At 45.7% G+C, this 26,576-nt stretch overlaps 1 protein-coding gene across 3 annotated transcripts in view; it reads left to right on the top strand.

Moving 5' to 3' along the window:
• Positions 1–26,576, top strand: part of grid1b (glutamate receptor, ionotropic, delta 1b) — a 463,781-nt gene that overhangs the window by 241,351 nt on the left and 195,854 nt on the right. For all 3 annotated transcript variants that reach the window (XM_084342508.1, XM_084342507.1, XM_084342509.1), the window contains exon 3: positions 24,740–25,024. In XM_084342508.1, the coding sequence (XP_084198634.1) occupies positions 24,740–25,024 (285 nt within the window). The remainder of the gene's footprint in view (positions 1–24,739; positions 25,025–26,576) is intronic.

Here is a 26,576-nt window from a genome sequence, read left to right as displayed (position 1 = left end):
TTGAGGTTACCGGTGCTGATAATCAGCCTGTTGTGAAGGCGGCTGATGATTTTGTCCCATGAGATCAACATTTTCTGCAGCTCGTATTCCTTCTTGTTTGCAGCGAGCTCATGGATTCATGCTCACGTGTCACCTCGGATGAAAAACGAGGCCGTTGAGTGCAGCACAAAGAGACTGTGACATTTCCATTAAACCAGTTTATATCACATGGAGGCTGTTCGGTCAAAAAATATGAGACAACACTTTCTTTGCATATTTCTCCCTCCTGTTCCTCGTTATACAAGAGCTGCAATTATTTATTTTTTCCACAGAGAGGAGGTCTGCCATTTATTAGCTGCCACCTTTTCAAAATGTCCTTTTGTAGCTCGCACACAAACAGGAGTGTGTGTTTGAGTGTGTGTCCTTTTTGTGTATTAATAGGACGGGTCGCTGTTTCGAAGAGAACAAACACAAATATCCCTTTTTCATTTTCCTTCTCTGCGGCCGAGATCAGACGTGATAAACATCTCCAGCGTGGCCTCACTCTGCTCCTCTTCATCACCCAGAAACAACAAAAACAGCCCACAGATAGGGAGCGTATTGACTGCCGGGCCTCGGCTGAACCGCTACCAACCGCTCTGTTTTGTAAAATATACTCCCATTAAATTCATTTCCCCATGTCAGTATTTCTCCACGCTGTGCCATTTTCAGTGGAGTCAGAGGAGGGTGGATAAAAATGGCCGTCCGTGGTGAGGAACAAAAAGACGGCTCCACAGTCAGATCAGTTAAGAGGCTGCATTGTAATTATCCTAATGGCTCCTATAATGGAATATTTAAAACACAGCCAGGTGCATCTGAGCCCCGGCAGAGTGTTTGGATCTCTTTGTGCCGTCGATACCTCGAGCACAAGTTTTCTGGCTTCTGATAAGGGGAAGTTTTAATGTCACTGTTGAGTGGCTCACTCTGTTAATTCACTCAGACAGAGCAGAGAATAACAAGCAGTTCACTCGTTCATACAGGCACTTACACATGCATCACCTCCTCCATTCACTTCCTCATTTATACATCTCCTAATCCATTTATAACCACTCTGAAGTTCCCATTAATGAAATGATTAATTCATGTACTCACTCACTGAGGAGCCGATCACACAGAGACGCAGCGTGACGAACGTGTTTCCAGCAAAACCGGTTGTTTCCTGATGTTAGGACGCACCTGCTGCCTAATTTCCCGTTAATCACATATGATGACAGGTATGCAACATTTTTTTGGGCCGCAGTGCATCATGGGTGATGTAGTTACACACAGAACTGGCCTCGGAGCCTCTCAAGTGGTTGCCAGTTTGCACACTAGCTAACGCTGCTAACGCGACCTGACATTAACGGTGCTACCCCCGGCTACATGACGTCACAGCGACCGAGACTGTTGATCGCTGACAGAACACGGATATTATTGGCTGATAAACCGAAACGATTAATTCACGATCATTGTAATGTTTTTAAGGAGAAACTTTAATGCTGCACTTTTGTTACCAATATGACCTCCTAATTGTTTTATTCATCCGTCAGTTTGTTTCTTTATCGACTCGTTCTGTCGCTCGCTCACACACGTAACGATCATTTGATTCTCTCCGTCGATGTTTCGATTATTTATAAGTTGATTAATTGATTCATCCCCTTCATTGTTTCATTTATCTTTACATTTATTCATGTATTCAGTCCCTCACTCAATAATTAACCCATGCTCTCATTTTTTATTCACTCCCTCAATCATTCACTCATTATTAATTCATCCATTGAGCCGCAGTCTCTCTTTTCTCATCCACTCATTAGTGAACGCGTTCATGTGTGAACTCTGAGCCTCGGTCGTACGGCGAGCGCGTGAAGACGTTTTCTTTACGTCCTGTTAACGGGATGATCATCCACGTCTGCATCGTTTGTCACATTCTACGTGACCTTCATCCGTTCATTCTGTCCTGAATGTGAGGAGTGACGTCGCGGCGCCGTGTTGATTCTGCTGCTGTTGTGATTGGACGGAGCGCCGCGGCCTCTAATGGAGCCAAATGAGCTTTTCTGAGCCTCGTCCCCTCAGTAATGGATGGAAATGAGGCGGGAAGCCACGAGAGCGGCTCGGACCTCATCTGGCCATCTGACACCTCAGCCAGATCCTAGCACTCTGCTAATGGCTGTGTGTGTGTGTGTGTGTGTGTGTGTGTGTGTGTGTGTGTGTGTGTGTGTAATGCCGACGGCGGCAGTTTTGTGCTGTTGAAAAGCTCATACAGGCAAATGTGCAGATACACATTACACATACACATTAGCTCACACAGATACAGTACGTATATTCTTTCTTTCTTTCTTTCTTTCGCTTTTTGGATCGGACTCGAGTCCAGAGGTCAGGCGCTGATCGTGTGTCGGATGAGGTTCTGGTCAGAATCGTACGTTGGAGCGTCTCCAGTTTATCTCCACGTCTCTCATCAGTTGATCAAAAAGCCCAATTACCAGAGAGACACTGCCCTCCTCCTCCTCCTCACTGAACTCTGCCTCCATAGATCCTAATTGATATTTTCCTAATTAGACATGAAATTGGATGTCGTCCAGCCGGCCTTGTGTTTTCTTCAGGCAGCGTTCGTCTCCACTCCAGTGACGGTTCAGCGACGCACCTCTGGTCGCAGTGAAAGCAACAATCAGGCGGCTCTGAGGCGAGCGTGGGCCGACTGTCAGTCACTGGTGTCGGGGCATTAATCCGCTTTGAAGAGTTTGTGATTACGCCCGCTGCGCTGCCAGGTTTCCCAGTTAATTAATATTTTCCTACGGAAGGTGTAGATGAAGACGAAGCTCATTTCAGAAGTCGCTCTCTGCAGAAAGTCGTCTACCTTTTGATTAGCACAAATAAGATTAATTGACGGTTTATTAATTGACGAGGACTGAAGAGACGTGCAGTCACACATGATGACTGTATCTCTGTTCTCTGCTCTCATTAATATATTAGTTCTTTTTGGTAACCGATTAATCAGTTCTGGTAATTCTCTGATTCCAGTTTGTTAGATGTGAATATTTCCTGGTTTCTTTCCTCCCTGATGACAGTAAACTCAACATGTTTGGGTCGTGGACAAAACCAGACTTTTGAGATGATGAAACAGTAAAATGCAGCCGACGTCTGAAAGTACAAACAGAGACGCAGGAGAGAAACTAAAGTTCAAAGCAGAGAGATCCAGTCAGAAGCTACAAAAGTTCTGAGAGCTGAACACAGAGAACTTCAGAACCTCTTGAAGGGGGATGATCACGTAACATCACTGCTGCCCGCGTGGAGTTGGGTCAGACAGCCTTCGACCCCGGTCTCAGGCGTGACTCTGCACAACTCGGCTCGTTCAAACCGGTAATGGAAACAAAAATCAGTGTGGTTCCACTCAGTACGACCCAAAAGAGCCAGTGGAAAAGCCTGTAAAAGATACCACACAGACAAATGATGAACTCTGGACCTGAACATAAAATCTTTGTGTCCAACTGTCTCGTCTACCAGAGAAATACAAAGATGGAAGCTGAGAAACTGGATGATTCTCCTTCAGCGTCACAGTTTTCTGTTGTCTGAGCGCCTTCTGCTTTAGTTTCCCCCCAAACTGCCATTAATACCAATCTGAGATGAAATGAAAGTTGGTGGGACCGAGGTATCGATCGGACCCGATGAGTCCCGCAGACACCGAAACAAGACAGAAATGACCGCGGGAGGATTTATTACAGCTGCCAGCGTCTGTGTCCCATCGTCCTTCACGTTGTTTCCTCTTTACCTTCCTACAGCCGCCGCCGCCGCCGCCACCGCTGCTTGTTGCTTTGATTTACACGACCAGGTGTGTGTACGTGTGTGTGTGTGTGTGTGTACGTGTGTGTGTGTGTGTGTGCTGATTGTATGGAGATGGGTTTTGTTTTTAAATCTCCGCTGACACACTCTGACAAGTCTGCCGTGAAGGAGACTCGTATTCCTGTTATCCTCTCCATCGCCTCCTCTTCTCTCTATTGTTACAGTATGTAACTATCTTTAGTGAGAAATCGATTATTATTTACATTTTTCCTTTAAAAGCTCCTAAAGCCCGAGTTCATGGGTTTATCTGTCAAAGACGGCAGCACATGATGACACACAGACGCTGCAACTGAAGACAATTTTCATTCATGAATCACTAAATTAATCGGTTATACCGACTGTAAGGTGTGTGTTGTTGTTGTTTGAGGCACACACACACAAACACACACACACAGAAACACAGATTATGAAATACCTGCAGGAGAGTTACAACAGCTCATGTCCATCCAATTTCTTTTTTAGTTATTCAAAGCAAAACTCCTCCGACCCTGGTTTCTCCTCCCATCCGACATTTGTCTTTAGTGAACGCACCCCGCTGTCAGTGAAGATCTCAGCTGCAGCCGTTTGTTGGTCGTTGTCTGGGTCGACCTTGAGGCGCGATCACGTGTTCTGCAGCACACGTGATCGCACGCACACACACACACACACACACACACACACACACAGTCAAACAAACACATATTGGCACCCTAAAGTTTTTTCTCTGTCTGTGTGTGAAGAAGTTCGTCACTCACTATTAATAATCATGTAATTTGGTGTTCAGAAATGTTTCCCGCCCTCTCAGGATGAGCTGCACATAGCGCCACCATCAGGTCACAATACTTTGATTCATGACCACATACCTTACAAAACTAATCAGGCCGATATTCACTGATGTTCTGGTGCTGCTTGTTTACATTTAAATGTGCCCAGCAGTCGACTGGTCCACTATTCACTGCTGTGTCCAGTAATGTATCAGTGGATTTTATCCCCCTGGTGTGGTCCAGTATTCACTGGTGTTTCTGCTCTGCTTCTGTCCACTAATCTCTGGTTCTGTCCACTAATCTCTGGTAATTTGGCCTTGGATTGATCCAGTACTCTGGTGTTCTGGCCCTGACTTGGTTGAATATTCAGTCATATCCAGCTCTGGCTTGGTCCAGTATTCTCTTGTATTTCCGCCCTGATTTGTTTCCTTATTCACTGGTTTTAGCACTGAATTGATCCAATATTCGTTGAATTTTTGCCTCAGTTTCATCCATTAATGTCTCGTGTTTTAGGTCCACAATTTTAGCCTGTTTTGGTCCAATATTGACCGACATTGTCGCCTCTTTTTGATCTAATATTGAGTTCTTCATGGCAGTTGTTTCTCTTTAATTGCCTCATATAGTTCCTTCATGACTCGTCTTCCAGTCGTCTCTATTCACTGTACAACTCTGTTTCACGAGGCTGACCTTGACTTTACAGCAAACATTAAACACACCAAACCATTCATGTTCTCACGGAGGTTATTTAACGTTCTGTTCGCTTTCAGCTCCATTTATCCGTCACTTTCATTTCCTCTGCATCTATAAGCGCCTGTCGAAGTGTCTTTATGTGCGACAGCCTTTGTTTGAGTCTCATCTGTCGGTGTCATCGTGTCTCGTCCTTGGCTTCGCTGCATCGGCTGCAGTTGAATGTCAGTTCTCTGGATACGCCTCAGCCTCTTTCAGTATCTCCTGATGTGTTTAAGTACATTTCACAGTAATTCACAGCAGTGATGTGTGTCACAACACCATCTTCACGTTATTCTGTTTGAATCCAGTCTGATCAGGTTAACAGTTCAGCCTGAGCACAACATGCTACAGATGTCTGAACACACAGCTTCTGTGTTGGAGAACATAGAGATGGACGGATGTGGATTATTAAGTCATTTGAGAAGTCTGTGGACATTTATACCCCTTTTCCACCGGTCCACTTAAACCCACTAAGATCAGGGTTTTGTGCACAATGGGAATGTGTAAACTCTGCAGTTACACCCGGGTCAGTCCACTCTGCAGTAGACCTGGATTTTTATCACCTCGGCTCGGCATTCATCTAAACGATGAAACGTGGGTTTAACACTTCAGATGAAAATCACAGACGGGCTGCAGGAAGTATGAAAGGGGTGAGTAGGTGATTTTTAGCGCGTGTACCTGGTTTAAAAAACCCTGTAGACCTGCTTATTTTGGTGGAAAAGCAGCAATAGATGTTTTTTTTCCTGCTCTGAAAATAGTCGCTGCTGGCACAAAGCTGTGCTGCATATTCAGCGCCCTGTCTCTTATGTTTGCATATCACTGATCTGTTTACATAATTACGCTGGCAGGAACGTTCATTAACAACATTTCCTCGTTAAAACGTAGTCCGATCAACACTGTGTGTCTCGTAACACGTTCGCTGCAGGAGACCGGACACAACTTCTCTTCACTTCAGGCAGAGCGACCGCGTGACGCTCACTCCTACAGGTTTCACTCCTCAGCTGAGGAGCAAACACGAGAAGTTTTTTTTCCTTCTTGGCAGACTTGTTTCTCTTTTGTACATAATTTCCAGGACTAAATTCAGTTTTGATGAGACCATATGTTTTACATTTTGGCCAAGTCTAATTAGCTCATTCTGCCACATGATACATGAGTTTTTTAAAAACTTCTCCAAGATGATGCCAACAGTTGTGTGCTGTAAAGAAATTACACCTCTGAATACAACAAAGGCAAAACATCTCTTTTAAAATGTGGGAAACAAATATAATGTCTAGAAAAGTGAAAGGAGTCCGGAGCACTTACTGTGACATTATTCAGTAAGCTGACAGGAGGACTGAGCAGCACAATCGTGACAGTTTGACAGTTAATTATCCTTTTAAATGGATTCAGTTAATTTCTCATAATGTGACGGACAATTTCAAACAAAATGTGTCAGATTTTATATTCCAGTTGGACAAAACACAGAAACTTTCCCTGCTGGCACGTTATTAACTTTCACATCATGTTCAGCACTAAATTCAGTTTTGATGAGACCATATGTTTTTACACTTCTTTGCTTACTCAGAGTCTAATTAGCTCGTTTTGCTTTAAAGAGCTGAAAAACAAAACTTGTAACCAAACAAACTCCTTAAACATTACTTTTAGAAATGTTTATAACTTTATAACTTTGCTCTTAAACAAAATTGGGAATAAAAAACACCATCCTGTCCTGTGGAAGTATAACATGACAGAAAATGGAAATACTCATGTGAAGTACCTCAAAACTGTACTTAAGTAAAGATGCAGACTGCAGGCAGGAAATGGAGAAACAAAAACCATCTTTAATGTCAAGAACGCAGGCAGGCGGCAAAAACACCTAAAAACAGAGAGAGGAAGACGGGAAGACACAGATAAATCTACCAAAATAAAAGAGGAAGTGACTGAACTAGCAGGGACTCTTGAATAAGCGCTGTTCGTTCCGTTCATCGGTGAAGATGATATTCAGATGTTCCTCCTCTCAGTGACCTTCTATAATTGCTAAATATAAACTCCTGTACACACCGACTGTAGAGACCATATTAACACGTCGCTCTGACACTTCTGAGCGCAGCTGATATTTTATTTATTTGTGTATTTCCACTTGAAGGAGCTCAGAGAGGAGATGAAACGCAGCACAGTGTCGTCGCTGTGTGAGATGTTGTGGAGCTGTTTGCATTAACCTTTTCCTCCTCGTGTTATCGATGCGCACGGTGCTGGAGGACGGTTGCATCATGTGCGAGTCCTCTGCTCCTCTGGACTCCTCGTCCTTCTGCTGTGAGTGGATCCAGAGATGAGGTCGACCCAGGGGAGCTGTGAGGGCCTCACCCAGCAGGCAGAGACTGTGGAGGAGCTGCTGGAGCTGCTGGAGCTGCTCAAACAGCGTTTGATGCTCCTGTCTTTGGTGCTCACGCTCCTCCTATCAATAATATATGGAGAGCTCGCTCCCTGCTCTCCACTTGGTGATATAGCTGCTCCTCCTTTCAAAGGCTGAAATCCACCGAGACGTTCGCAGACGCTTGACTTCGCCTCGTTTTCTCTCCAGTCTTTTTCCTCTCCTCCATTTCTTTCCTTCTCTTCGCTCCCTCAGTTCCTCATCCTCTGTCCTCTTTCCTCTTCTCCTTGTCTCCTCACTCCTTATTCATCCTCCTCTCTTGTCCCATCTGTTTTTTTTCCCATCTTCACTCCTCTACTTCCATCTCTTCCCTTCTTCTCCTCATCTTCTTTCTCTCTCACTACATTTTCTCACCCTCCTTCCTCTGTCCTCTCTTTCCTCCTCTCCTTATTTCCTCTTCCCCTCGTCTCCTTTCCTTCACTTCCTTATTTTACTCATTTACTCTCCTCCTCCACTTCCTTTTATTCTCCCACATCGCTCTTTCCTTCTTTCATGTCCACCTTTCCCTTATTTGCTTCCTCATCTCCTCTTTCCTTTTTTATTTCTCGTCTTGCCTCTCCCGGTTCCTGTCTTATCTTCCCCTCCTTTGTTTCCTTCTTACCTCATCTGCATCCTTCGTTATCCTTCCCATTATCATTTTCTGCCACCATGTCTTCCTTCTTTTCCTTCCCTCCTCCTCACCTACCTTTCCTCCTAGCTCTCTTTCTCCTCATCCCCTCTCCTCCCTTCCTTCCTATGCTGGATTTACTCGCTCACCCCTTTTTTCAGCTCTATTTCACCTTCCTCATCTCCTGTCCCTCGTCATCTCCTTCCTTTCCCCCCTTTTGTCTCTTTCTCAACAATCAATCTTTCTGTCGTCCTTTCTTTCCAGTTTCTCTCTTTGTCTTCTTTCCCCTCCTCGTCCCTCCTGTCCTCCTTCCTTTTTTCTGTCTTTCCCCCCGTCCTCCCTGTCTTTGCTGTCATGGCTGTACGAGCGCGTCCTTGATCTGCGGGCTCTCCGCCGGGCCCTGCTTTCCCCCAGACGGTGCTCTGTTTTTGGGATGAGGCGGTGACCTCTGACCCTCCTCTTGGCTGCTTGTGAAGGCTGACAGGAACCACCGGGCTGCTGCTCCTCAGGGAGTTTAGAGAGAAGAGATGAGGAGGACGAGGAGGAGGAGGAGGAGGAGGAGGATGAGGAGGAGGAGGCCAACAGGCAGAGATACTCACACTTGTGTTGGAGCGCGTCCCTCAGGCCTGATCGGGGGGGTTTGGTTTGAAGTTTGGATCTGTCGGGTCAGCTCTGTGTTTCTGGACGGCAGCCGAGCGTGCTGCTGCTGCTGCTGCTGCTGCTGCTGCTGCTGCTGCCGCTGCCGCTGCCGCTGCCGCTGCTGCCGCCGCCGCCGCCGCTGCCGCTGCTGCTGCTGCTGCTGCTGCCGCTGCCGCTGCCGCTGCCGCTGCTGCTGCTGCCGCTGCTGCTGTCGTTGTTGTTGTTGTGAGGGATGAACTGATTAGTTGGTCATTCATCATAATTAGCTTTAAGTTAAAAGGGCCATTGGTGGGGTCCAAAATTAGCTTCTTAGCTCACCTGCCAAGGGCTGGTAGACAAACTGATGTACCTGCCAAAAATCAGCATCGAGCAGCCAAATTAATTTCTCTTCATTTTTCACACGACGACGATCTGATCCTGGGTGAGCTGCTCAGTAATGAGACGAGGTTTCATATAAAACTGCTCTGTATCGACCATTTACTCATTTCCAGTACAGAACGGCTCCTGCTTCATTATCGGACTCATTTGTCGACCGAGTTTCTGAAGAAAACACCGGAGAACAGCCAGTTTGGACGTTATTATCAGGGGAACGTTCTGACGAAAGGAACAATACAAAGTGTGTTTAATCTGCAGCTGATTGGATGAAACATCGTCCGTGGCTAAGATCCACCAATCAGATCAACAGGAGGAGAGGGCTTGTTGTAAATCGTCATCGTTAACGAGCCTTCAGCGTCGCTCTTCGCTCAATGACATAAACTCTCTAGTTCTGATCGACCCGATGCTACAGCTGCTACGCTAACCTCTTGAAGAGGTTGTTGGGTTTTTTTTTAAACCGAGGCGGCTGGTTGGTCCAAATCACTGTATGTTTGGCTACAGGCACGTAGCTTGATCCTTAGACCCTCAACCCAGGTCAGGACCCCCAAAAGCTCTTTAACAGTGTTAAAATGGAAGAAACCTCAGAAAGTCCCACAGAGGAGGGACCCTTTTTTGAGACGGACAGACAGGAAATAGATGTCATGTGAACAGATGAACAAAAAAAACAATTTATCGAAATTTCGATGGAAAAAAATGCAGACAACTGTTTGTAGATTTAAAACATGAGTGGAGAGTTTGGATCCGTTAGCTGTTAGCCGTTAGCTGTGTGGGATTGTTTTGATTGACCGGGAGGTTGAGGTGTGTCTGAATCTATCTACCAATTAATCTTTCTATTTTTATTCTGCCCGTCCGTTCGTCCTCTCCGTCTCGCCCGAGTCGTCGTCTTCCTGCTCTCCATTAACATACAGAAGCTGCACAAACAAGTTTGCCCTCAGACGACCTTTTATCAGAGTTTGTTCATTCAAACGCTGTCGCTGCTCGTCAGTGATAGCACACTGTGGCCCTTCACATTATATTACACTGCTCGGTGTCCTGAGGGGAGGCACGCTCAGTTATTTTCAGCCCTAAGCAGAAAAATGGCACATCAAATACAACAGCAGCCGGCGTGTTCGCCCACAAATTTGGCTCTCCAGACTCCTGCTGGGTCGGCGGAGTGTCCCGGTGCTTTCCTTCGGGCCACAGTGTCCGTGAAGGAGGTCCGTATGGTTCAAGTGAGACAGATGATTGTGGAGAGGCTGCTGTTTGTTGGCACCGCACGACTATAATCCACCACACAGATGGACTCCAAGAGCTCCGGCCAAACAAAACCACAGATCCTCAATTACAGTCGCACTCATTTGATTTTTGCTGTGTAGACACAAGCAACGAGCAGCCGCTGGTTGTTGAACACACAGACACACTCGGCGTCTATTGAATATTTTAAGCTTCACAAAGTCTGTAAATTGGTTGTTTGAGGAACACAGGCTCGTTTTGGTGGCTGCGTTTTCGGGGGTAAACAAGTCGAGAGTTTGAGTCGTACACGACTCATCGTGTCAGCCATCTGCCGTCAACTTTCCGTCAAAAACAGAGAAAAATCTGCCTCCGAGTTTCTGTCTCTGCCTCCACAGCACACCGAGGACGCAGCGAGCGCTGAGCCGAGCCTTTAGTTTGAGTTCGGTGGACATTAATGATTCAGGTAAAAATTCCTCTGCAGCCATTACAGAAGTCCTGCGAGTGGAATTGAACATCTAATTGAACTTTATGTTTAAGGCTTTAGATTGCAGAGAGACGGATGGTGTGATATGAAGAGAGGGGTTTCTCTGACTGCGGGGTGAAGCCCAGAGGTTTAATCCCTGGTGCTTCCTGTAACATACCTGATCCAGACGGTGTTTGCTCTGACTGGCCCTCATGAAATTTCATGACACGAGAATGTCAAGTCATGAAATGCAAATACTCAGCTTCATGGAGGGAAAGCGAGGGAACATTTTCTTCCTAGAGAGGACAGAGAGGACGAGACTGAAAACAGGAAGAAGACTGACACCAGGAAGTCAGAGTGAGGCATCAGATGTGTTACCTGTACTGATGTGTTACCTGTACTGCCGCTGCCTGGTGGCCTCAGTTGGGGTTCAGGACAAAGATCGTGTTGTATCTTAAAACATCTGGTTCTGTGTCTCAAACACGACTGTAAAATGTCTCGACCGATGTTGAAACGCAGCATCTTACCCAGCTGTGACTCCACCAACATCTGCTCCACCTCCTGATATGAACGTCAGCTCGAATACATGTGATGTGAACGTTATAGAGCCGTCTTCCTGCTCGCCAACCCTCCGCGTTTTCCAGCGAGACTCCCGTTTTTCATCGACCTCTGCCGGGTCACAGTTCTCCTGACTTTCTCCAGATTTATGATCATTTTTCACACGTTCTTTTAAAGTTATCACATCCTGATTCTGGCGCCGTAAGACATGAAGTCTGTCTGTGTGTCTGTCTGTCTGTGTGTCTGTGTGTCTGTCTGTCTGTCTGTCTCGTGATCTGATCTTCTGTTATTTATTCTTTATTGCTCCATCGTGAGACCTTCCTGTCTGTCTCTCTGCCGGTCTTCAGATCTGACGTCCCTCACACCTCCACCTGTCTGTCTCTCTCTCTGTCTGTGTCTCTGTGTCTGTCTCTGTGTTGTGTTGTAGCACAGTCTGACTGATGGCTCTGTCCCTCAGCTGTCTCACTGTGATGAATAACCTGCCCAGACGATGCTGTTCTCACTAATACATCATTACCTCTGACTGCAACACTCTCCCTTCTCACCACCTGATACAAACGCACACGCCTGCACGTTTAACGCACACGCCTGTTGGTCTTCATGTGTAGGAGACGGCATTAATGGTGTCAGGGTTGGTGTTTAATTCCTGCTAACGATGGCCTCAGCTGTGTGACCTTCAGGTAACGTCCTCACCACTGCATCATGAGCTGTCGTGCAGACTTCCATCCACATGTTTAGCGTTTTGTTTTCGAGTATTCCTTGAATGCAGCATCGAGCTGCGTCCTTGTGTCACGATGCAGTTTGATTGAAGCGGCCGTATTTCACCTGGAGACAGGTGTTGTGTTGTTGGCCCTGCCCCTCCTTCCTTCCTGTCAGCTGTTCGTCCCGTCAGTCATATTAATGAGCCGTCATCGCTCAGAACCTGAGGCCGACAGAACCGCTGTCCGTACGGTGCTGTCAGAGGACTGAACCCGTATCAGTTATTTTATTCTAATCTTTGCTTTAAAAAACATTTATCTGCATCAATCAATGGTTATTACATCAGAATTAAACAAGTGGTTAGTTCAAGGACAATTGGGAATTTGATAATCTGACGACAATTACTGTTTTTACAGTTTTTGCTGTGATAAACGGTGTACACAGCTACATTAATAACTTTACATTTATCAGGTTCAATTCCCGTCCCTCTCTCTTGGTAAGGGTTAGGGCTAACCACTTGGGAAAACATTTGTTTTTCACTCAAAAAAAACCAGCTGGAAATGTCCCGCTTTGTCTCCACGAATGGGGCTGGAAATTGTCCTGAAGTCTCTTTAAAAACATCCAGTGGTTTCTCACTTACGAATGCTGAAACGTAGACTTGAACAGACATAAAAAACACATCTGGCTACGTCACTCTGACCTGTTTCAGCACTTACTCAATATCCTGTTTATTGCACATGTAATACATGATGTGACCTGTCCTCCACTGCCCCCTCCACCTCCCGACATTAAAGTCAGGTAATAACAGGGTTTGTACAAATGTCAGTATGGTGCATAGCCGATGTCTTTCTCCTGGTGACGGAGCTGAAACGCATTGCTTTAAAGCTCTTAATCAAGAGGCTGCAGCCTCGTGGGTTTGAGGTCCTGCTGCAGAGCTCAGCCCGCTCACAGGAGAGCAGCTGGTTCTGGTTGGTGGTGAATGAATGAATACAGAGCAGAGCTTCAGCGGCAGACGGCAGCGATGTGAGATCAGGTTGTTTTACCTGTCGAGGCGGCTTCAGGATTCCAGTCAGGTCGTTACTCCTTCTAACGCTTCACGTACACAACCGGGACCGTTTTGTCTTTGCACTTCAGCAGAAAACAAACAAAACGTCGTCCGAAGAGAAACCGCTCTGACGTTCAGGCTCGATAGCAGCATCCAGAGAGCGAGTCTGTGTGCATTAAGAAGAAATACAGAGAGAGAGACGAGACGAGACCGAGCTTCGATACAGCTAATGGCTTTGTTTTGTTTGCAGCACATTAGCGCTGTCCAGGCCTGAAAGTCATTACTGATTACAACTCCTCCAATTCGTCCTGTTGTCTCCGTCTCCGCCGAGGCCTGCACCGATACAGACCATATTAATAGACCCGAATCACCACGAGCTGAGATGTTCTGCCAGGATTCATTTTGGTTTTTTTAAAGACCATCATAGCTTTCTATCTTACAGCAGCACAGCTCATTTTGTCAGTGGGAAGGAGATATTGATATTCATTAAAAAAAAGTCCATAAACATCAGTGGACAGCAGCCACCGATGAGCTGGTGGGTGTAATCTGAAATGTTATGCAGCAAAACTAACCTTACAAAGTGATTCACAGCCAACAAGACAAATATTTAAAAAGAAATGAGACAAAAGGAAGATAAAAACAATGCAAGTAATGACGTTAAAATCACCAGATCCATCTGAAACGACGTCAGGGAGAACAGATTATTACTAAACATCAGATACGTACATTCAAAAGTGTTTTTTCTGCACAACACAATCGTAGAATAAGATCACGTTTGGATTTAAAACACCACGACTCGAAGATCTGATGTCTCATTAAAAGTGTCGAGTGGTTTCATGCTTACAGATCTTGAAACGTCGTCTTGAACAGTGGTCTCTGGCTCGGCAACCACCACGCAACCTCCCGACATGAAAGTGACCGTGTGACACGTATGAAACGTACAAACAGGAATGTAACCGTGTTTTGTAGAAACATAAAATAACATTGTTTTTTACCGACTGGGCTTCGACTCGTTGTTGTTCATGGTAACATTTGTTTTTTGGTTTTGTGACTAAAGAGTAAAAAAAAAAAAAAATCAGCTTTCCAATATTTAGCTGAAACCAGAAACTGAGGTGCTGCTGTCAAAATCTTTTATTTTGTGCAGGCACCATCGACTCGACCTCCTTCTGATGATCTTGTGAACATTAGCATAATGTCCTTTTTGTAAAATACAAGGCAACACCGTTCATTAGTGCACGAACGCCGTGCTCGGTGTGCTGATTCCTGTCGGGGTAGAGGGGCGGGGCGAGGTGTCGGAGCTACATGGACCTCCACACCGACGGTTTCCACTGTGTGATGGTACAGATGAAGCATGAAAGGAGGACTTGTTCATATTACTATGTTTGTCTTGAGTTTTATTCCTTTGCATGATTTCATATTTTCTTTTGAACTCATCATCCCTGAAACATCTGGTGCTCAAGTCTCAGCGTGTCCTATTATAGAAGGAACATGTATGCACACGTACACACCTGATGGTGTAAGGCTGAAACAGTACACATGGGTATACAAACACACACACGCGCGCACACACACACACACACACACACACACACACACACACACACACACACACACTCCACAGGGCATTGGTTGGTTGGAGGTTGTCGGCCGTGATAAAGTCCTTGTGTGCAGCGTTATTATCTTTACAGGTCATTCATTCGATCCCCTTATTAACAGCAGCGTTGTCGAGCAGCAGCTCAGCACTGAGAACCGTCGGGGGGGTGGAGGTGGAGGTGATGGAGGGGGTGGTGTTGTGATGGTGCCGGGTGTTATGGGTAATGGGGCTACAGATCCATGGAGATAGATAGTTTAATTAAGCATGAGAGAATTTAAGACCCCATCGGCTCGAGGTGAAAAATGAGCTCTGAGGGCGGAGGGAGCCATGTTGAACACAGAGGGAGGAGAGAGTGTGTGTGTGTGTGTGTGTGTGTGTGTGTGTGTGTGTGTGTGTGTGTGTGTGTGTGTGTGTGTGTGTGTGTGTGTGTGTGTGTGTGTGTGTGTGTGTGTGTGTGTGTGAGAGAGAGAGAAAGTGTTTTACCAATTGCCGTTTTAGGGTTTGAGTTTTCCTTAAAAATTACTAATTTCTTCTCCTCAGTCGGCAGAGCAAGGCACTGCCGCTGCTGGAGCTGAGGTTCAACTCCCCCCGGAGCCACGGATGATAAAACTCGATGCACTAATACTATAAAGACACTTAGGCTGAAAATATCCAGATGAAAAGAAATTAAACTGACTAAAAGAAACATTAAGTTCAGAAGATGAATGAAAGGAGGAGCAGGGAGGGAGAGCGAGGAGATGAAGGCAGGCAGGGAGGGAGGAGCGACGGAGGAACGGCTGGAGAGAGTGTAAGAGGAAGACAAAGGGGAGGGGAGGCGCTGATGGAGAGATTAACTACAGAGGAGGATGAAAAGAAACACAGTAGGAAGCGAAGCAAAGAGCCCCGGAGGAAGCGAGGGAGGGAGGAGACAGACTGAGACATCAAGATGGTGAAACAAGAGACAGATGTCAGAAAAAAGAGACGAAGACGGAGAATCAGAGGAGGAGTGGGACGAGCTTGAAGTGATGGTGAGACGGATGTTACTGCTCGCTGCTCACTTCTACTCTATCATACTGTGGATAAACACTTTGTTATAATGATAATAACTATGATACACTCACCCAGAGACATCTGGACACGGTATCAGCACAAAGACAGTCCAGTCTCCAGGACGTTAAGTCAGCAGGTAACTTCTACAAACCAGAGAAACGTCTCAGGTTGACATTTGTACCAAACATGGCGTAACACCTTCACATTATCTGCTTATTAGCACCTGTCGCAGCAGCAGGTGGAGGGAAGGTGGTGCCATTGTTCAAGTCGAACAACACTGGATGTTTTTACAGTAAAAACACCAGCAGGTGTGAAACTGTGTTCCTCACAAGTCAGACCATCAGACCAGACTATACGCACAGCGTGGTGACGAGAGAGAGATTCAACCTAACAAAACAAAGATTCGTCCAGTTTTAACTCCTCAGTGGTTTTGCAGAAACGTACTCGGTCAACATTTAAACTGCCGATCGGGTTGCAGAGAAGTTCGACGGGTCAAAAATAAGAAACCCAAACATGAAAACTCAGTCGGTATCGACTCGGCCCCATAAAATGGCTCCATGTAGCTCGTCCCAAGATCCCAAACTGAATTGAAAAGACGTAATTTACACCCTCGACACACAGTCGAGCTCCTGCACCCACTTCAGAATCAGCTCCAGCAAAGATTTTGTCCTAAAAAAGGGTGTAAATACAACTTATTAACGATTCTTGATGATTATTCTCTCGATCTCCGTCATGCTGCAACGCTGTTTTGCTCCAGAGATGATGACTTTTCAGTTTGCAGGAAGGTTAAAAACATTTAAAGAATAAAGAGGCGTTTTTGTGACTCACGCTGTGGACCGTATCTTTTGATTGATCGACAGCAGCGAAATAAATCCCATAATTACCACGGGAATATTGTGGATTAATACTGTATCTGTAGAAGTGAGGGATTTAGAGATAGAGGAGCACAAAGAGAGAATAAGAAACAGAGAATCCCCCGTCATCCTCCTGCTTTGTCTCGTGCCACTGATCTGTTCAATAAGGCCGTGTCTCGCAGCACTAATCCTTTTGTTTTGTTATGCCGGTCTGACTATCTATTTCCACCGCAGATCGATTATCTGTGCCTCCCTGGCCTCGGCGCAACACATGAATGAATCTCATTTCCCCTCTTATTGTGTCGTAGCAACTTCAAAACAATCCAGACGCCGTCTTAATGCACGGAGCCAGAAACCGTGAAAAAAAAAAAGGTGGAGGATTAACAGAAAGCAGCAGGTGGATATCGAGGAGGAGCAGATGATCTGATAAACGTGTACATTAGAAACATGGAGTCACAGATTCTTGTGATATCGACATGATTCAAGAAAAACAGAATATCTGAGGCTTCGTAGGTTTTTAAGAAACGACACTCAGACGTCCAAATGCTGCTGCTCCTCAGCCAAAGCGGCGGCCGGCGTTGGTTAACAGCTGGTCGAGGTTTGGCTGGAAGCTACCTTTGCCGAGTGCAACCAGCGGACAGCAAATCCCAGATTTTCAGAAGGTGGACCTTAATGCTGGCTGGTAACCTGCCAAAAAAAGGCACTCTTCACATTTCATACTGTTTTACTCGAAATAAGCATATTATCTGTGTGAAAGTGGGAAGCTGGTCGAGCAGCACATGTGAGGATTGAGACTTAAGTGCAGCTTAAGTACACAGCAACGAAGGGGAAGCTGAAATACAAGAACTGAACGCTGAATTAGACGTGATAAGACTTAATACTGTTGGAAGTCCGTGCAGCAGGATAATGGAGATGATGAGGAGAAGAGCATCTGCACACTTTAACCGTCCATCAGCAGGAAACACCTTGTTGTCATGTCTTCTTCTTACCTCTGACGTGGACCTGGTTATTTCAGAAGCTCGACTCCGGTCGATGTTTGACCTTGTGCACAGTCAAAAAGGGAGAAAACCATAAATAACTGAGGCGGCGGCGCTCTCACAGACCTCACCTTGATGTGTGATCATCAGGCCAACACACACATTAAAGGGATTTCACACAAAGTTACAGTGAAAACCTTGAAACGGTCTCACGAAACAATCGAAACTCGAGGTCCAATCGCTTTCTGTTTCAGAGGGAGGTATCCATGACAACTGAGCATCCATCCAATCATAGAGTTTAACCTGCAGTTTGAAGCTAACGTTAGAAGTTCAACCTTGAGTTTAAAGTGTTTTGTGGCATCAGTGTCAAACCGAGAAGACGAGAAATCTTTTGATTGATGCTCTTTTGACCAGAAAGGTTTGAGAGTAAATATAAAAAAAGGTTTGTTGGTTGTTGGCAGCACATCACCAGGAAATCTGTGTCCTCCCCTGATCTTTGCTCCCACAGCTCTTTATTTCAACAGCAAGCAAACTTAGATTAGTGTGATGCAATTAGTTACCTCTCTTAGCTGTTACTCACCAGCTGCTGTCTCCAAGCATTTTGCTTTTATCAGTCACTTTTCATTTTCAGTCAAAGATACTGAACCCAAAGATTGGGCCCATTCAGCAGAATGAGGGTTTCCCAGCTTCCTGCTTTACTTCCTGCTTTACTTCCTGGTTGTGCACAAGAAACGTAAACACCTTCCTTTGTGGCATCAGTAACCAGAAGCTGCAGACATTATCTAGAATGTCATCAGGTCCCATGTGGCGTTTTTTCTCCTCGTCTGTAGCTTTTCAACTTGCTTAACCACCTCCCTCATTACACTGCACACACACACACACACACACACACACACACACACACACACACAGATATTCTCGTGTTTGACAACCATCTGTGTGAGCTGCATTGAGCTGTAAGGATGTTTACATACTGAGCTCTCCTGCTGTGATTTTCAGACATCATTTCAGAGCATGTCCCTGCTTCCATAACGTCCTCAGACATTGCTGCGTCGTCTGAGAGGCCTCGATAACACGCAGAGGGATTTGGTACGAATCCATAACCCCCCCGCTCAAGGATGAGATGAGTTTGTTTCTGTGAGCTAATTTGGAGGTAAGATATTGATAAAGATCACAGCGATAAGGAGCAGGGCGGAGGGGAGGAGGAGGGGAGATCTTTGTCTCGCTCCGACTCTAATGGTTTTTGTCTCCCGCCGTCTGGTAGGAGTCACTCTGTAAGTGTCATTAGGATGCACAGGGAGTCGCTTCGGCTAAATATTGCGCAGGCTTCATTTAGCACAGATGAATCCATGACTCACCGCGGAGCCATAGAGCGACTGAGTCACGTCGCAAACCCAAATCATTTCAGCCGGGCCGCTGAGTGAGTTCTCCCAACAGCTACCGGCGTTGTGTTTCTCAGGCCTCCAAACCTATTAGTCCCATTCTAGTATATTATGCTAATTGGTCCTCAGTGATTTCAGTGCAAGACCGACTGCGAGTTTGAGTCTCTGACGCTCCGAGGCTCATTAAACATGTGATTGCTCCTGTCATGTGGAGAGACATCAACACAAGACGTGACCTGTTATGGATCTTTGTTTAATTGAAGATCACAACCAGAAAGCAGTCTGGGAAATTATTATTCTTTATCCTCAGAGCTGCACTCATCACGACTTTTGGCTCTGACTGTGTGACGAGACTGATGTGAAAGGAGTCACTTACAGGCCCGGTTCACTCCTGGTGTCATCATCCAGTCTGAGGGACGGGATGACAAGTGGACGTCCACATGTGACCACGTACATGTGACCACGGTCAGGCTGAAGGACCGCCCACTCAACTGACATCCACTGTGGAAGAAGACGAAGAAAAGGAGAAGAAAGAAGGAGAAAAAGAAGAAGAAGAAGGAGAAGAGGAGGAAGATGACGAAGAGGAAGGAGAAGAAGAGGAAGAAGATGAAGAGGAGGAGGAGGAGGGCTCTCTTAACCTGCCAGTGTCAGCAGCAGATGTGAACACATTGTTTCATTGAACCAGTAACCACAACATCACCAGACTCCCTTAACAAATGTGGTGATTTTAAGAGTTGTTTCATGAGGAGAAACTTTGTAACGTAGTGAAACTCTGTCTCTGACAGATTCTGAATCATTGTCTCCTTCTTGTAACTTCAGCATTAAATGAAAACAGTCAGTTGTTTGTTTCCTTGTAAAAAGTGTCAGTTTGTGGCAGCATGGCTGTACCAGCCTGTCTGCTTCTGTGTCTAAAGTGCTAAAGTCTTACCTGCCAACATGTAGCAGCTGTTTGAACACACTGTTTACACTGATTTCACCATTTACACTCAATTTATGAAAGAAGAAACATTTTATTGATCTAAACATGTCACATTTTACAAACACACTAACCAGTAACCAGTATAGGCTACTTCTTTGTCCCCAGACTCCCTTAACAAATGTGTCAGTTTAGTGAGTTGTTGAGTTGGAGACACTTTATAAACTGTGTGAAACTCTGTCTCTGACTGATTCTGACTTATTTGTTCCTTCTTGTAAATTCAGCAAATGTTCTGCATGAACTTCTTTCTGTCTTTGAGGAGAAACATGGAGTCTGTTTGTCCCGGTGCTGTACTTACTCTGTGTTTGCATACAGAGCAGGAAGTGAGATCTGATTGGATCACTGAGGATCATTTATTACAATAACTATAAAAAATAACTATGACTTCAGAATAATATAACAATAATCTAGCGACACAGTCGGCTGAGTTATGAGCAGCTCCTCCAGGCTCATCTGAAACACTTAGTCGTCCTGCAGCTGTGACCTCCATCATGTGAGGGATCAGCTGTGACAGACTGATTTATTTTTATTAAATTGACCCGATGAGTCCGATTCCAATCTTATCTGCTGGGCTTTTAGCAAAAAACACTTACTAATTTAATACAAGATTACACCCTAAATGCTCCAGTGCAAGTTCATTAGCTCCACTTTCACAGCAGCCACGTTTGTCTCTTTATCTTTGAGACAATTTAAATTCAGTCGGTGGGATTTTTTGCTTCGTCATCTCTTCCCGAGCGACGCCGGATGCTGACGAAGCACGAATTACAAACCGAATGTCGTTCTGTTAATAAAGATGAATTTTGTGCATCTAGAAAACAGCTGAATGTCGATGCGCTCCTCCGCGGCTCTGTCCTCTGTTTGTTCTCTACTCGGAGAGATTCAGCCCGAGTTCAGCCAAGTTTGACTCATCAAACATTAAGCTGCAGGGTCCCTGCGACCAGCCAGCTGTTCCACCGCTGCATTGTCTTTTTTTATTCTTGGTAGGTTTTCCTGGAAGGCTACCTGGGTATGCTTCATGCTCCTCTGCCTCTGCATAAATGTGTGGTTTATTTTAACATTTCCCTGGTGGGAGCTCAGTCAAAACATGCCTGCTGCCCTTTGGAGCGTCTCTTGACCTTTTAGTCTGGACAGATCTTCTCCTGCAGAGAAAGTCGGGCTCTAACCAGAGATGAAAAGGCTGCGAGAGGCTTAAACTGCGGCTGTCTGCCTGTCAGGGGTGAACACCGGCGGGGAGAGGAATCTCCATGTGGCTTTGCAAATGTTACTGTAGCAGGTGTTGTGAAGGAAAAGCGGTTTAAAAGTCGGCCACAGGCGGAAACTTTCCCTGTAGCGTTTATAAGGTAATAAACAGGTCATCTGTTTCTATAGTTTGTGAAATGAAAAGTCATCAAACTTTTCATCGGCATCTTCCAAATCAAAGCATTCAGCTGTTACAACCTCAGATTCATGGTTTAAAGACATCAGTGTGAACTTCAATGGGAGTTCACAGCAGTTTGTGATGTGAACCCGATCACCAGGATAAATGTTGGCACGGATACGTTGCAACTTGTCATGTTTTGTCTTTCCTTGGTCCCGATGTCTTCTCAAATATTCGGTTTTGTTGCCACCAACATCTCATTAAAAATCCACAGTATTTTTGTCACATACACGGCTGGAAAACGTCCCAACGACTTGATGGAAATATCCAATTTTGTCGCCGTCGGCATGGCTGGAAAATGTCCCACAGTCTCGTGGTGAATACGAGGTTTTGTTGGCACAAACATGGCTGGAAAAAGTCCCAATGACTCCTTAAAAATATCTGTCACTGTCGCCATAAGCCCAGTTTGAAAATATATTGGAACGTCTTGTTCGAGATATTCAGCTCTGTTGCCACAAACACAGCTGGAAAAAGTCCCAGCGTCTTGTTGAAAATATCCAGTTTTGCTGGCGTCGACATGGCCGTCAAAACCGTCTCCTTGCAGCGTCTCCTTAAAAATATCCTGTATTCTCGCCACAAACGCGGCTGAGAAATTGCCCTGACATTGCATTAAAAACATCCAGAGCTTTCGTGCTTACAGGTGTTGAAACACCATCTTGAACAGTGGTCTCTGGCTCGGTAGCCGTCCTGCCATGATAGTTCTCATATACATGTAATCTGAACATTATATGACACGTGCTGTAGAAGTGGTGATTTGTATGAATGCATGTTGAAAATAGGTTTGCAGAAAACATAAAATGTCAATATTTAATTCTTGCGACTGGGCTGAAGATGTTCGGCCTCCATGCCTACGAATCATTAACTGAAAACATGTTTGTTCTCCTTCTCGAGGCACGATGATGGTTCTGTCTAGACAACTCCAAATACTTGAATACGTTTGGGGCCTTGGCCTTGGTTAAGTATTGAGAAAATCAACAGTCACACAAGAGACTGTTTCATCAAAACATTACGAACAACACGGCGCTCATCGTGGATTGTGTGTATCTGGATGCTTCTGTTAAAAAAATAAAGACTGAGGTTTTTGTTGCCTCGACCTCACGCAGAATATCCACCTGTAGTAAATAAGCTGAACTTCTGGAGGACAGTGAAAGGTGACGTGCTATGAAAGCACAATCATCAGTCACTTTAAATGTTTGAACACACAACTGCCGTCCTGCTAACATTTAAATGTGTTTATTGGAAGCGCAGGGTAAAGTCAGGGCTCCGCGGGGAAACTCAAACTGTGGCGTCTGCAGTTTGGACTCCTGCTCTGACTTTTGTGGCTCCAATAACAAGGTTTGATGTACCTGCTTCAAACGGAGGGAAGCTGAGAGAGAGAATGATTAGCTGGGAGCGTCACGCTGTCTCAGCACTGTGTGTGTGTGTGTGTGTGTGTGTGTGTGTGTGTGTGTGTGTGTGTGTGTGTGTGTGTGTGTGTGTGTGTGTGTGTGTGTGTGTGTGTGTGTGTGTGTGTGTGTGTGTGTGTGTGTGTGTGTGTGTGTGTGTGTGTGTACGTACAGAAAAAAGGGATCCTGGAGCTCAATATCTATTCAAACAGGACTTTAAATGTGCACGGTGGAGGTGGGAGATGATACTGACGCTGGTGTCACTGTGCACAGGATACCTGTGTTTCTGCACTTCCTGTTTCCTGATCTTGAAGCTTATGTTTGTTTTTAGTTACAGTAAAGGCCTGAAATAAGGTTTGTGATTTACACAAGCTGAAGAGATTTGTAACGTTTTGTTCTACATGGCTAAAAGCGGCGGCTGCTAACAAGCGTCTAGTCGGAGACATCAAACGTCATCACAGCGAACACGGAGGCTCGTCACTTCACACCTGGTGCATCCATCAGTTTATAGTAACGTTGTTATCGGTTAGCTTTTCACTTCTGCCGACTGCATTTACACATCAGAAATAAAAGTGGCGATCAAAAACAAAAACGGGGAACTAAACATAAACTTTGGTCATCCTGCAGCGCTGTACTGAGGACAGGAGCAGAGCGGGTGTTTTACAGTCAGCTGGCCATGGGGAGGGAGCTGGTCGACAGAAAAACATGGTTGTAATCAAGATAAAGAGACATTTTTGGAGTCCGGACCCCAAACATTTGTGAGCAGGCCTCACGTAGGACGGCTTCAGGCAGAGAGGAAGTGGACGATGGCGGCAGATATGAGGCCTCACATTGTGCGGTGTTTACAGATCCACGGGCCTCAGAGAGGAGAAAGAGCTTAAATCTCCTGAGAAGCAAAAGGTCAAAGAACTGTTGTGGAAGTCAAAGATGCAGCCTGTTGAGAGGGATTGAAGGGAAATGATGTTTTTATGAGGTGAAGTCACTAAGAGCTTTAAACAGGCCGTGACAACATGGCTGCCGCTGAGCGGAGGGGTGAGAGCAGCTGCAGGTGTGATGATGTTGTCGGTCTGCTGGTTTGTGTTACAGTCTCTGTCTTTGTGTGCAGGTTTTGAGCTCCTGTATTATTTATGTGCTTTGAGAGCTGTGAGGTAGCTTTAGCAGCATGCTAATGAGATCTGCTTCTTTGGAACGGACCTTGATGGTGCTGGATTTGTCTCCGGGTTGCTGATTGTTAGCTAACCTGTGTTGGGGTTAGGACACTGGTTTATTTATCTAACTAAGCTTGCTCACATTCAGGGACATGATCCTGTCTCCTGTATCTTCTGATCCCTGAGGGGTTTTTATAGTTTTTCCACACAGCGCTGCTGATGGCTCGACAGCTCAGCACGCTGTGGCATTTAGATGAAGCTGTCAGTCGACCTCCTCGTGTCAGGCACATTTTAACCTTTAGCTTGGCCTCAGCAGACTCTATGTGGCCTGTTTAATCAAACGAGTTTCGGCTCTGTTGTGGATTCAGAGACGGGCTGCAGGCTCAGTCCAGAAGCGGGTCGGGTCAGGGATAAACAATGGTTTCAGCTGTCAGACTGCGCTGTAGATTTACGACAGGGCAGCAATAAGAGGTCAGGACATTATTCAGTATTAGAGTTGGGCCTCTCTCGAGGTCTTTGCAGCCTTTCATCCCTGGTGCACTGATTGTTATTGTGTGCTTCAGAATTTCTGCAATTCAGCGTTTTGTGTTTTCTTCATCTTCTTGTAATAGGCGTCACTGTGTATCTCAAATTAATCAGCTCTCTCTCCTCCTCCTCCTGCAGCCTGCGAGCTGATGAACCAGGGCATCTTGGCGTTGGTCACCTCGACGGGCTGCGCGTCGGCCAGCGCGCTGCAGTCCCTGACGGACGCCATGCACATCCCTCACCTGTACATCCAGAGGAACAGCGAGGGGTCGCCGCGGACCGCCTGCCAGTTCAACCCGAGCCCCGGCGGGCAGCGCTACACGCTGGCCGCCCGGCCGCCCGTCCGCCTCAACGACGTCATGCTGACTCTGGTGGAGGAGCTGCGCTGGCAGAAGTTCATCGTCTTCTACGACATCGAGTACGGTGAGTGAGCGAGAGGATTTTCTGGCTGATTTAGTTTTTTTTGTTTTCGGCTGTGGATCATCAACGTCTTGAAATTTGCACTGGCACATCTGGATGAAGCCAGATGTTCTTTTAAAAGCAGCCATTGTTAACTCTCTCCATGTCGGTAAACATGCTGAATCTTTGCGGGTCGTATCTGATGATGATTATTATTATTATTATTATCTGATCTGAACTGATTTGAAATGTGGCAGGAAGTGACAACCGCCTCCGCTTCCCTTCATATCCTCCATCTAGAAGATGAGTAGATGCTGAGGCTGATCTGACGTGATGAGTTGATTGCTTTGCTTTGGTTTTAGCCGCAGTATTTTTAGCAGCGTCGTCTGTCAGTCAGCAGCAAAACATTTCTGCGCTTTGCTTGTTGCTTTCCTCAGCAGCGGTTTGACTGAACTTTGTCTTGTTTTGAAGACTTGATGCTTGAGATAATTAGCATTTCTTACACATACAGTGTAAACACACAGTACGCTGCTTTAATGAAGTAAATGTTGTAGTGATATTTATATCACAGGTGAGAAAGATAAGTGGATGTTTTTAAAGGTTTGTCTCTGTCTTTGAACACATCTGAAGCTTTAATGGACACTTTGGATTATTGTCTGAAATACTTTGAAAGTTTTCTGAACTCTTTACGACACCTGGACGATGACGCAGCGTTTTGTGGGACGTCTGTGTCTTCTTTTGTCTTCAGCACTGAGATCATCTTCAGGCTCTGTATCACGGCGGCCTCTCGATGACTCACCTGCTCTTTTATTCACACACGTGTTCGCAGGTTCGGCTCTTCAGGTGATAAACTGAGATAATGCTGCTATTTCCTTCCTCTGGCAGAGACAGCTGCTCCATCATTCATGTATTTTCACTGGTTTCCTGTCAGACTGGAGTTTTTCTCTGCGTCTTTGCTCATCAGCAAATCAAGCCGTTAAATTTCAGAGCTATTTGAAGCAATAACCATCATCAGCCCGTCTCGAGCTGACTGACAACCAGACAGTAGCCGAGACAACACAAGAAGAGCCTCAGATTAAATGTAAACTTTTATCTCCAACCACGGAGACATATCTCCTGTTGGAGACACCTGTAGGTGCAAACATCGACCAGTAACTGTCAGTGAACCACGTTAACCTTCTCTCACCCACGTTTTTGCTGCCGGAGGTCAGACAGATGACACATTTAGTGATTAATCTATAAACCGAGAATCTGATACTACGCTGGATATTTCATCAAACTGCAGCTCCAGCATGAGAGTTCATGAACCAGACGTAAGAGCCGGACTGTCCTGCAGTGAAAACAGCCTGAAAACACCATCGATCAAAATCCTGCACATATTTTATTGGCTGTTTAACTGTAAGATGATCTGTTTGTTTCCAGCTGGACAGTTTTCTGTTTCAAACGGACTCTGAGTGTTTGTCGGTCCAGTGCACGCTGCAGTGCATCCTGGGTGTCGGACCACCGCAGCCCATTTCTCTGTCTTCTTTGGTCACGATGCACAAATTTGAAGAATATTTGTGTCCGTCCCTCCAGC

Source organism: Pagrus pagrus (assembly GCF_965226575.1).
Source record: "Pagrus pagrus genome assembly, chromosome: 21".
Classification (NCBI taxonomy): Eukaryota; Metazoa; Chordata; class Actinopteri; order Spariformes; family Sparidae; genus Pagrus; species Pagrus pagrus.
This window is presented reverse-complemented; position numbering and strand designations above follow the sequence as displayed.